Source organism: Pseudorasbora parva, chromosome 10 (genome assembly GCF_024679245.1).
Source record: "Pseudorasbora parva isolate DD20220531a chromosome 10, ASM2467924v1, whole genome shotgun sequence".
NCBI classification, from domain to species: domain Eukaryota; kingdom Metazoa; phylum Chordata; class Actinopteri; order Cypriniformes; family Gobionidae; genus Pseudorasbora; species Pseudorasbora parva.
In genome coordinates, this window is record NC_090181.1 from 25,389,147 (window position 1) to 25,401,682 (window position 12,536).

The following is a 12,536-nucleotide window of genomic DNA, read 5'->3' on the forward strand; positions in this document are numbered from 1 at the left end:
TGAATAACAAGTAAAAATATAGAATACTACAAACAATCAACCAACACAGAAAACAGAACAGAAAACAGAGCTGATGGTGAACAGAAAACAGCTGATGGTGGAAGTCTCTGTTAGCTCCGCAGCACACTGTGGTCCACTCCATGTTTCAGATTTCTCCCAGCGGCAGTGTCCCGATGACATCGCCGAGGCAGGACAGCTGAAGACCAGATGATGGGTCTTCATGACGATTCAAACGATGGGGATCGCCGCAGCACCATGCAGGAGGCAGAACATTTTTTCGGGCACTTCTGTGGACACACCGGGGTCGGCGCAGAAGTCCAAGCCGCTCCACGGCCGCAATGCAGGAACATCCCAACATCATGCCGGACGCCGATTACGATGGCCCAGATGACGCTAGCCCGGTGCAAACTTCAGCCACCATGCAGCTTAAGCCCAAGGGAGACCACCAGTGAGCAGTCGCGACGAGAAACATCAAATGTCCACCAAACCAGAACCAACCAACCGCAGCAATTCAAACGTAAACATTAGAAGCGGTGGAAAACGGCGAAACGAGGAACAACGTCCTCTCAGTGGCTGCCAGCAATCAGCAACAGCCTCAATTGTAGCTCTGACTGTTAGACTAGTCACAAACATAAGGAAATAAAATAAAATCTAAATCTAATAGTACATTAACATGATCATTTGTGGGTGGAGAAGCGGCGAACAGACGACGCCAGCGTCCTCTCCCCCACGTTGCCTCTCTCCCCCACGTTGGTTATTGACTTTTATCTGTTATCAAGACTTGCTAGACTAATACGTCAAGTATGGACATTATGTATTAATATACCACTACTGGCAGTCTGACCTGTCACGGCTCTTTTTTACGATCTATGGTCTGCATCAGAGAGGCTAGCTGAGAGCGATATTGCCCAATCACAGAACTAAGCACAAATATGCTGTGATCTGATTGGTCAGTTCTCCTGACTTGTTTATACGTTTTCTAAGCAGGAAGTGAAATTGAGATCATTCATATTCCAAAGATTTATATAAAAAAATCCTGGCGGTCATTGTAATCGTGTAGGTAATATTTTACTGCTCACAACCGTAATAAAAGAATGCCATCTTGCATTAACTTTCGGTGATATTTAACTAACAGTGACGCGCGCAAAAATAACGCCGCATTCACACGGAGTATCGCAAGCCATTTTAACATTTAAACCTTTGTCTGACTATCTATAAATATATTTAAAGATAGTAACAATTGTATTTTGACTAGTGATAATTATAATTCGACTAGTCAAAATAACAATTAGAGATATCTGCAATTATAATTGCACTAGTAAGAAATCTGATTCGAGATATCTCTAAACACATTTTGACTAGTCAAAACTCTATTAAAGATATCTGTAATGAGGTTAGAGATATCTTCAATAGACGCGTCACACATACGCAAAGGTAATTAGAGATATCTCTAATTCAGTTTCGACTAGTCACAACTCTATTTTAAGATATCTGAATTGTACCTGCTCCTAGTCAAATCTGCGCTGTTGTGTAGGGTTGTGACGTGAGGACATTTTCCGAGAAGGGTATTCCTGCACAACCGGAGGCTGCAGTTTCAGGACCCCAGTTCTAAGACCCCAGTTCTAGGACCCTAGTTTTTTGTGACAGCACCACCTACCGAATTGAATCACCAAAACACTAATTTAAGATGGACGATGGACACCGATCAGACTGTGAGTACTGATATTCAATCGTTTTATTTTATAACTTTTACATGAAACAAAATGTACGTAAGTGAGCTGCTATGAATTAAGAATTAATTCACACGAATTAAGAATTTGTGTGCTAGTTTTATTAATTAGGCTAGGATGTTCTTGATCGTGGTGTGGCTGAGATTTATTAAATCCTTTTTGATTTTTAATGACTATAATGCATCTAGCCAGCTGCCAGCACATTAATTAAACTTAAAAAGATGACAAAAGCATGTTGGTGTAAGGGTGTGTACGATTACCTGTAGCTACTGTATTAGTGGGCAGACTTGCTGAATACTCATACTCATTGTTTTACCATAGTTAAGAATAAAATATTCTTTCATAACTGCGCTGACTGCCTGGTTGCACTACAATATTAGTCTGTCTAAATGATGCATAATGTTTGGCAAGTTCAGCCATTTATACTTTGGCTACGTTCTTATAGCCTGTACTGATATATTTTTGCTGTGAAGGATTAAAAAGTTGAAAATTAATCCTTTAATTTTTTTAAAATAATTTTTCTGTATGAATCTTGCACAAATGTTTTTTTGTTATCCTTGGAGCTAGACTGAAAAGACTGGGCATAACATTGCAGTGATTAATAAATGCATATTTAGCCTCTCCAAACTAATATTATTATATTCCATTCTGCATATCATGTATATTTCATAATGTAACCGAGATGGCAATGGTTTTTGACGTGTTACCTTTTTTTGTGCTTTTAGGGATTGCCACGCCATCACTGTGGAAATGACTGCGGGATAAAGTCTCAGTGTTTTTTTGTTGTTTGTTGTTTTTGTTTTGCCAAGCATATGCTAATATAGTATCTGTCAATGTCACACATCTTTCAGATGGACATGCCTTTCATTAGAAAGTGGTGGTGTCTTCTTCTGATGGAGCGTTTCAAAATAGGAGGGTTATAACAATATATATTTGTATATTCATCTCTGTAACACTTGCTGGTTTTTATAACTTGTGCAGTTTTTTATTAATTTTTTTACCTACAGTTCATTTTGTGCCTTGGCTCATTTATCAAAATTACCACGTTCACCAGATTAGTATAAGGACTGTCAGTCATATCCTTAATGTTGCCTCACATTGTATGCAGCTTCAACTGTATAGCACCATGGTCTCAATTGGTGGATATAGCTCTTATATACTTACACATTTGGAGTTTGGAATTAGACATGAGTAACATAAATATTCTGTTTGGCTTTCTCTCTCTACAACTCCAACAGTGCAGTGCAAAAGCGTTAACTTAAATCATATATATATATATATATATATATATATATATATATATATATATATATATATATATATATATATATATATATATATATATATATATATATATATATATATATATCTCATTCTGTCTGTGCAGCAACTGATGAAAAAGGGGTCTTTTTGGTGCTGTTGTTATTGCAAAAATGACATAAATATATATTTTTCAATCATTCTTGAGTCTTGCCTTGCCTCTCTACAAACTTTAAAATATCTGACTGTAATTTAGTGACTGCATATACTGATTCCATCTTTATTTTCCCTGATAATGAACTAATTAGTTAAACTTAAGGAGGTTAATCAATATACAGTATAATTCAAGAAATTAAGATTTTTAAGTTACTCAACTTTTTTTTAAAGATTGATATACATTTTTTATTTATATTTTGTGTAAATTAATTTGTTTAAATTTAAAATTGTGCATCAAAGCAGGTATTACACACTTTGCAATTAACCTCTGATGCATTTTGAATTTAAAAAATCACAAAATATACTCCTGAGATTAAATATCTTGATACTATGTAGCCTAGGCTACTAACTAAACCACCTGGGTAGTAGAACTGAGGTCCTGAAACTGCAGCACACCGCTATATCATCCAGTTCTGTAGGTGCCGCTGTCACAAAAAACGAGGGTCCTAGAATTGCGGTCCTGAAACTGGGGTCCTGAAACTGCAGCCTCCGGTTGTGCAGGAATATACTACTGCATTTTCCACCAATAATCGACGAGTGACAACATTTGGATGCATATGATTAAATGTCTCCAGCAGACCCAGTCAAAAACATTTAAGAATGATTTTAAAAAAGATTACAGGTTAATAAATGTTTAAATAACATTGACATGATGTAGCTACTGATTACATTGATTAGTACATTGCGTTGTGTACTCGTGTCATAAAGGTAATAATCCACAAGGTGGGAGTGGTGTGTTGTATTATAGCAAAAGATCTGCGATATTCTGCTGTGTTGAGTGATGAGCACCAGTGCGTTGAAAAGTTATTTTAAAATTATAACATATGTAATGTTGCAGCAGAAATAAGGCCAAATGCTTAGCTTTAAATGTGTTCGTTTGGGAATAAAAACTAACACAATTTAATCCACAGCATGCACATCTCAACCTTGTTTATTACTTTAATATATAGCCTAGAATAAGACAACAACTTTCTTGATCTTATCAGCATATTATATGTCACTTTTACACATGTCCCAGGTACATTTTTTATTTTCATACGTTTGATTTCCTTCTATATAAATGAGCTTAAAATGACCAAAGACGCAGGACTTTTATTATGCAATTCTTAAACAAAATGGCAGATGACAACGGTTTCCGCGGTAGGATTGGTTAATAAAATGTTTAAGGTGGGGCTTAGCTAAGGCATATTTGCATGCATGTTTAAGATATCTATAAATGAGTTTTGACTAGTCAGAATGTTAATTCTAGATATCTACATTTATATTCTTCCTAGTCACAAAGCTAATTGCAGATATCTCCAAAGAAAGATCTGTCTAGTCAAAAATCAGACAGAGATATCTATAATTAAATTGCAGATATCTTTAAATGAGTTTTGACTAGGAAGAATTCCAATTCAAGATATCTCGTATTAAGTTTTGCCTAGACAAAAATCCAATTTAAGATATCTACAATTATAATTTGACTAGTAATAAATTATTTGCAGATATCTACAAATGTATTTTAGATATCTTTAAATTTGATGAATTAAAGATATCTTAAATGTGATTATGACTAGTCAAAAACCAGTTAGAGATATCTCTAATTATAATTTTTACTAGTGCAATTGTAATTTGAGATATCTCTAATTAGAATTATGCCTAGTATTAAATCAATTAAAGATATCTTTAATTACAATTTCTACTAGTCAAAACTCATTTGAAGATATCTGGAAATATTTTCCAATGGAAGTCAATGGAAGAATGTGACTAGTCAAAATAGCATTATAGATATCTTGAATGTATATTATGACTAGTCGAATTAACATTGTAGATATCTTCAATCCATATTATGACTAGTCACAATCACATTGTAGATATCTGGAACTAGAATTATGACTAGTCAAAACTGATTTATGACTAGTATGCGAAGGTGTATTTAATGCTAAAACGGCTTGCCATAGACGCTAGCCAATTGCGTTCATTACTGCTCCGTGAACCATCCAGACCATAGACCGTTAAAAATCCAGACGCAGCTCCTGGACCACTACGTGATATTCTTCCCGCTGTCGGCGCTTTTTCGGGATTTAATGTACTTAACAGCTTCGTGCACCTGTGCAGTGCGCTGACAACAACTACACGGGCAATCGTACTCGCACATACAACCAAAAAAGGCGCTTTTTTGTGTTGTGTTTTGGTCCAAGCGGCAAGTTAATGTGATTGGCTGTTGTCACTATGACGATCGCGTCAGCACCCAGCTTCAGCCACGCCCTCCGTCAAGCGTTAACGCCTACGCTCCGTGTGAATGCGGCGTAACTGTTGATGTTTTGTGTGCACGTTACGTTAGGGATATGATGTGGCGGCGGCGTGAGCAGTTGGTTGTGTTTTTACATGTAATAATTTGTTACACATGCTTTGTTGTGCAGTTTGCGATGTCTGACAGCGGGCATTGTGTGCTGCGTGATGTGATTCTCAGCTCGCCAGTGGGGGAGATCCTGCTGAGCGCATGTGAGAAGGGAGTCCACACCATTCATATCAAACTAGGAACAGCCAAGGAGGAGAGGTAACTCTCAAACATGCACACAAACGGAGTCAGCACCTAGTACCAACATGTGTGACGAAGCTATTCGAAACTAAATCAAATTAAATAAGATGTACATGTCTTTTTTTAAAACCGTCTGAATACCTTGCCATATTCCATAGTGTTTTTTTTTGTTTTTTTTGTTTTTACAAAATGCAAAATACCTGATGAAATAAAACGATTGTATGTGGTGATTAATAAAAAAAATAAAAAAAAAGATTTGTTGTTTAGTCTTTTCTAGATTACAATGTTCCATCAAAATTATAGTTCAATTATTCCGAGCTGCTGTAAGAAAAGACTATAAATGATCCGCCACCTGCAGCATCCTCACATATATAGCGATATAGCCGGGACTCCTTTTTTGTGTACTGACAAGACGCAAAGACGTGCCCTTTAACCCCCCACTCTTTTACAACGACAACTCTACTCTGATAATGTGTTTACTGGCACGAGGGCGGGACAACCTGCCACTTGCATGATATCAAAGCGGTAGCAAACCACAACCATCTAATGACCCAATCAATTCTCGATGGTCAAAATCAAGTCTATCCTTACATTTTTCCTTGTTCGAGATTTCCATTTTTACTCAGATATACATCACAATGGGGAAGAAATGTCTATTGCAACTTCTGTTTCATGCCGAATTTATGTGTATCCTGTTGCAGTGTACGCCCTGTTGGCCAGTCAGAAATAAGCCCAGAGTTACAGTGCTGTGTTGACTGGCTTCAGTGCTACTTCATGAAACCCGAGTCCATCAGCACTCTTCCTCTGCCTGCCTTACACCATCCGCTAATGCAGAGTGGTTAGTTGCATACACACAATACCCCACTTCACCTCTGACTCATTTAAAGTAATGATACAAGATGCTAAGGCTGCATTTCCCAAAAGCATCGTAAGCTTAAATAGATCGTAGAGCCATCGCCACCAATGGTCTTGATCAACTTACCTCACTATGCTTTTGAGAAATGCAGCCCAGGATATTTTTCTCCCTCTCTCTTTCTCAGATTCTTTTAAAGGACATGTGCTGTCGACTCTGTTCAAGGAAGTGGGGCTTGGGAAAACAGTCTCGTACAAGCAGCTTGCTGAAATGGTCGGGAATCCAAATGCTGTGCGAGCCGTGGGCTCAGCCATGAAGAAAAACCCTGTGAGTTTTGTTGCAATGATTATGACAGATTGATTTATCTCATCTGATGCATCTTTTTTTCTGCTTTCTCTCAGATTCCACTGATAGTGCCATGCCACCGGGTGCTGCGCAGTTCAGGGGACAGTGGATCATATATGGGAGGAAAGGGAGATGATATTAAAGTTTGGTTGCTCACTCATGAGAAAAAAGCATTGGACCTTAATGCTTTAAAGAATGAATAATCCATCTGGTGGACCCCAAAAACTTCTTGCTGCTTCTCAGTTTGTTCACAAACTTTTTTTTTATTATGTCTAAGTTTGAATTATTATATATATTTTTTACATTATATTCCACTTGAGCAAACAAACTATTTCCTATAATCAAAATATAATTTATAGTTAATCATCTTTGAGGAATTTGTTTGGAATTGTGTTTTTGAGAGTAGGTGGTTTGATTTGTTGATGTTCTGGTTGTCAATGTTTCATTGACATTTATTAAATTTGAACTTCAAACAGGATGTGGTTCAGTGGTCAGATGAAACCATAAAAAGAGCTTTCTGGCAGCAAACCCACCAGATGTGTTTGGTGCAAACATGGATTAAAAAGTACCCCATGTCCCACAGTTAAAAAATACCTCTTAATAGTTAATGTTGTGGGCCTATTTTTTTGTTGGTTGTTCACAAATGGTATCATGGACTCTAGTAAATACCAACAGATAAAAAATACAAACCTGACAGCCACTGCTAAATCTTGTAATAGGTGGTTTATCTTCCACCAGGACAACAATTCAAAACAAATATCAAAATCAACACACAAATGTCACTGGGCACAAAATGACGCTTCTGCCATGGTCTTCCCAGTCCTTTCCCCTGATATGAACCCTATAGAAAATGAGTGGCTGAACTGAAGAGAAGAATCATTGACATCTGAAGGATCATGAGAGATTCAGTATGGAGGAATAGTCTCTGATCTATTGTCAGTAGTTTCCCAAACTCATCAGGCATTATAGGAGAAGACTCGGAGCTGTTATCCTGGAAAGAGGAGGTTGCAAAAAGTATTTAATAAAAGGGTGGCAATAATTATGGCCAACATGTTTTGGAGAAAAGCATTTATTTCATATGTGATTTAACCCCAATTTTAAATTATTTTACTTCAACGAAAGGTTAGATTTTTGTGAATTTTTAAATAAAAGATCAAAAGGATAAACAATGCAGATTTTTACAGTCATATTTGATTATATTTACCAGGGGTGCCAGCAATTTTGACCACCACTGTATTTGGTTAAAAAAAAATCCAATAATAGTGTGAAATATTGTTGAAATGAGTTGATATAACTGTATTCTATTTGAATATATTTTAAAATGTAATTTATTGCTGTTATGGCTAAATTTATTTTGTCAAGCTGATAAATGTACTAGCAAATGTGTTACCAGACAATTGTATATTTTTTTATTATCAGTGTCGAGTTTTTATTTTGTGCTACTCCATAATGTGTCATCAGGGGCGTAGCACCAAATTTTGGGCCCTGGGTACAAACCATCTTGCTGGGCCCCCGTACCATGTATGTGTATGTATAGAAAACTGACTTCTAAGGCCCCCCCCCCCCCCCCCCCCCGCCTCGGGCCCTTGGTTACTCAGTACCCTTTATCCCCCCAGTCCCACGCCTCTGTGTGTCATAATGTAAATTCAGTTATTTTCTCGAGCACAGATATCAAAGATTTCCTATTTCCTATTTTATTTGTATTTTTTTATACAAAAAACATTTAATCTCAGTCCACAAATTTTCAAATGCTGTATATGGCTCCAAAATTTGCCATACAAATAAGTTTTACTTCTAAATAATTTGTTCCTCTGAATGTCAAGCACACAGTTGTGATCTGTTTAATGGGAGGATGAAAGACGGGCGTCCCTGGTGAGATCTCCACAGTCAGTGGTGTGATACTGCCTTATATTGTGTTTGATCATATGTGACATGCGCAGCTTCCACTGCCTCAGGCTGTGCTGATCTCTCACTAAGCCTTCACATATGGCATAATGACACCTTACAGAACAGCAATTTATACCTGACAGAAAAAAAAATACAGTTGGATCGTGCTCAGTGAACGCAAACCCTCCCTGTAATTTCTAATCATTCAGTAAAGTGTGGGAGCTGTTGTTAACTCTGACTCCATGAGGTGTCTTAATCTATTTTTGTATTAATTCCCTGACAGTCTGAAACTCTTTTATTTTCTTCTTTTCAGTGCATGATCAGAAAAAAATGGTGTTTTATTTTCTAATAATTTTCTAAAATACTTTTAATTTTGTTGTACCCTGAGTAATGTGTAATTTTGTACAATAAACATAAAAATGCATAAAAGAATATTTTTTCAAAAAGGTTGCGTAACATCTAGGCCTATATTTAATTTATACTTATATTGGACTTTCTCCTCTAATGCTATGAAAAAAAAATATGGGACACTAAATTTGAGGAAATTGAGCAGTAGTTTAAAGACACACAGTCGGTCTTTCTTGGTGTTATTACACAATTTGTTGCAGGAAATACAAAAGTTTTAATGGTGTAACAGACCAAACTGCATGAAAATTATAGAAACATTGTGTAAAAGAGAGGTGATGTTGGGTGATGCTCTTTTGAAATGTCATGACAGCAGAGATGGAAAGCTATATCTGCTGAGGATAAGACCATACACTTACAAATGGGATAAATTCATGTAAGGTATAAAATTTAACACCATATTAACAGGATACACGTGAACAAGGGAAACCATCTAGGGGAGTATCTGTGTAATTAGTCTACTGTAAGTCATTTGTCAGGGTAAGACGTGATCAAACTGGATTAATGGTTCAGAATGAGAATAAACTGTGCTTAAAGCCTAAAGATTCTCTTTTGATTGACAGAATGATGGTGATTTACAATATGATCCTTGTGCTGCATTAGTCCCATGCTGGTGTTATAATCTTCAAAGCATTTAATGTGTCGGGATGCATCTTAAGCTTCAGAATTTATTTTATCCTTAAATAAATCTTTATATGAGCACCTTTTTGCTTAACCACAACTAACTTTAACACCTCCTATTAAAACAGTATGGGCCTACACAATTCGACAGATAAATACTAGGCCTAGCCTAGCCTACCTATCAAATTGTGCTACCCGTATGTTTATGTGGTTTGAGGCTTTATTAACATCCATACTTATACCCCTACCCTTAAAACAATGGAAATATAGCGCTGGTAACACAAATTGTTGTCAGATTGTTAGAGTTATCTGCCACAGGTGAATGTTGTGTAGGCCTATGGTATAGGTAGGCTATAGGCCTATTGCTCTTCATACAATCAGAAGATATGTGTTTAATAGTCTATGGCTGCATTTACACTGCAGGTCTTGATGTACAAGTCCGATTTGGTGACTATATCCGATTTTTTTGACGACCCGCTTACATCACCTCATCTTTTCAAAACCGACCCGTATCCGATATTTGCATTTACAAGAGCGCCACCATGTGGAAGCAACGTTGGGTAAGCTATATGTTTTTGTCTGTATTTTGAAAAATTCCTTACATATATTGAATAATTAGTGTAACTCTTAGTTCTCAACACATTATTAGCATAATTTCTAATAATAAATGAGCGAGGGACGGGTTAAACAAATGCACCTCTAGGCAGTATTTTTATTAAAACCATATGAGGAGGATATTTCATCAGGATAATTCAATAAAAAATGCTGTTCCCATTTCAATTAATACCAAATTTTATTCAATTTTTTTAATTCTCTCCAAGGGTTTATCTTTTATGCTTTTACATTCTTCCTCGTCTGTTGGGAAATCTCTGTTCTTTGAGGGGAAAACCTTCAGCATCCACCTCATTCACCTGTAATCACAATAGAAGGGAATCACTGATCAATAAATACAATTTCACAATGGGTAATAAAGCTGCTGATGTTTTCCAATTAGAAAGAGGAACAATCTTACTATGTGTATTGGTGAAAGCTGCTCCACTGGAGTGTCTGCAGGAATAGACAGCACTGTGTCACCAGCATCCAACATCTATCAGAGACACATCACACATTTCAGTGCTTTTTATATTTTTAGCACCGAGTTACCACCCTGCAGTACAACACTCCAGGTCTCCCTTACTTAATAAAAAAGAGCAGTAGGATGAAAAAAAGTTTTCAAAAAGCAGACAGAAAAGGACTAAAGAATAATCACCCTGAATGTTGCCTCCACTTCCCCAACACTTCTCTTTCCTCCAGGAAGCCAACCGTACGACCAGTGCTGGCAAAGACTAACCTCCAACACACACACTAGCATTAACAACTGGACAAGCACCCTTCCTTTCCTCTCCATGCTAAAACTGGAACAAGGACATTTAATAGGAAAAATTTTACTCATGCAAACATTCATATAAAATATATATTGGGGTGTTTAGTTGTTGATAGCAAAAAATAATCCCCCAGGTCAGATTCTTCAAATCTTACAATGAAAAAAAAAAAAATTGGTTTAATCTATTGGAACAAAATTATTGATTATACTATATAATTATTAGTTTGAGTACAGCTCAAACTTATTGAGTCTGAGACAAAACCTCAAAATGTACTGTCAAAGTAAAGTGTAATGACATTCAACTCCAGTTTCTACCAATTTACACAACAGTTCCACAAAAACCCATTCAAAACATGCACAGAAATGCTACAGGCCTGCTTTCGCTAAACAACATAAATGTCTATAAAAAGAAATTCAAGTCTATAAGAAGTGGGTACAAAGATACAGCAATTAAGTTGCTGTTACTTCTCATAAAATGACTGAGGTCAGCTAAGATGTAATTTTCAAATATAAACAGGTGAGAGTCTGTCATATTTTAAAATGAGTTACTTTTGTCTTAAGTTTAAATCTATGTATTAAGAAGACACTACAGAATTTTGATAGTCCAGAATGTCTTACCTGCTGGCTGTTGTCTTTGTTCAAGATGAAGTGTGTTGTTCTTGGTTTTCTTTATACGGTCCTCTTAAAATGAGTGGGCAATGCTCTTTTCGTCATTGTGATTCTTGCGATCGGGCAGGTGCAGCTTTCTCTCTAATGCACACTCTAATGCACACCTGAGACTGGATTTTCAAAATTGATAAAGAACTGTCAAGGGGACCTAGCTAATGGATCTTAAAAGTCTAGGATTTATTAAATAATGTGTTTAAATGGTCCAAAGAGACACTTTGATGGCCAAATCAACACACGGGAACAGATGAGACATATAAAGGCCAAAAGTGGTAATGTCTCTTTCAAACAAGGACCGAATCATCAGACTGCCAATCAAGCATTCACTAACCAACCTTTCCTCGTGTATAGCGTCCAATTTTGATATAACCAACCAACCAAGCAATTCAGTTTTATGGTTATTTTCCTTTTTCATAAATATATTTTCCTTTTTTATCCTTTCATTTTTTTGTACAAACTCCATCATTAAAAGATTTGGGTTCAGCTAGGGTTCAAGATTGTTTTTACTGTTTTTGAAAGAAGGCCATACTCACCAAGGCTGCATTTATATGATCAAAATGCAGTAAAACGGTAATATTGTGAAATATTAGCCTATTACTATTTAAAATAACTGTCTGTTTTTATATTTTAATATATTTTCAAATAAAATGTATTCCTGTGATGGCAAAG

General features: G+C 36.4%; 2 protein-coding genes across 4 annotated transcripts; one reads left to right on the plus strand and one right to left on the minus strand.

Annotated features, from left to right (window-relative positions):
• Nucleotides 1–971: 971 nt before the first annotated feature.
• mgmt (O-6-methylguanine-DNA methyltransferase) lies at nucleotides 972–8,478 on the plus strand. 3 transcript variants are annotated; one of them, XM_067454632.1, is made up of 5 exons: nucleotides 972–1,056; nucleotides 5,609–5,745; nucleotides 6,429–6,565; nucleotides 6,768–6,907; nucleotides 6,982–8,478. In XM_067454632.1, exons 2-5 carry the CDS (start codon nucleotides 5,615–5,617, stop codon nucleotides 7,126–7,128), a joined length of 555 nt encoding a protein of 184 aa, XP_067310733.1. In that variant the 5' UTR covers nucleotides 972–1,056; nucleotides 5,609–5,614; the 3' UTR covers nucleotides 7,129–8,478. The 3 variants fall into 3 exon arrangements, with proteins under 3 accessions (XP_067310733.1, XP_067310734.1, XP_067310732.1); XM_067454633.1 differs by having other exon boundaries at nucleotides 1,009–1,060; XM_067454631.1 differs by lacking the exon at nucleotides 972–1,056 and having other exon boundaries at nucleotides 5,502–5,745.
• Nucleotides 8,479–10,618: 2,140 nt separating this feature from the next.
• Nucleotides 10,619–12,176, minus strand: gnrh3 (gonadotropin-releasing hormone 3). Its single transcript, XM_067454634.1, has 4 exons — nucleotides 11,820–12,176; nucleotides 11,088–11,232; nucleotides 10,851–10,925; nucleotides 10,619–10,749 (listed from the first exon to the last, which is right to left on the minus strand). The coding sequence occupies exons 2-4, from the start codon at nucleotides 11,223–11,225 to the stop codon at nucleotides 10,678–10,680; spliced, it is 285 nt and encodes a 94-aa protein (XP_067310735.1). The 5' UTR covers nucleotides 11,226–11,232; nucleotides 11,820–12,176; the 3' UTR covers nucleotides 10,619–10,677.
• Between the last annotated feature and the right edge of the window lie 360 nt (nucleotides 12,177–12,536).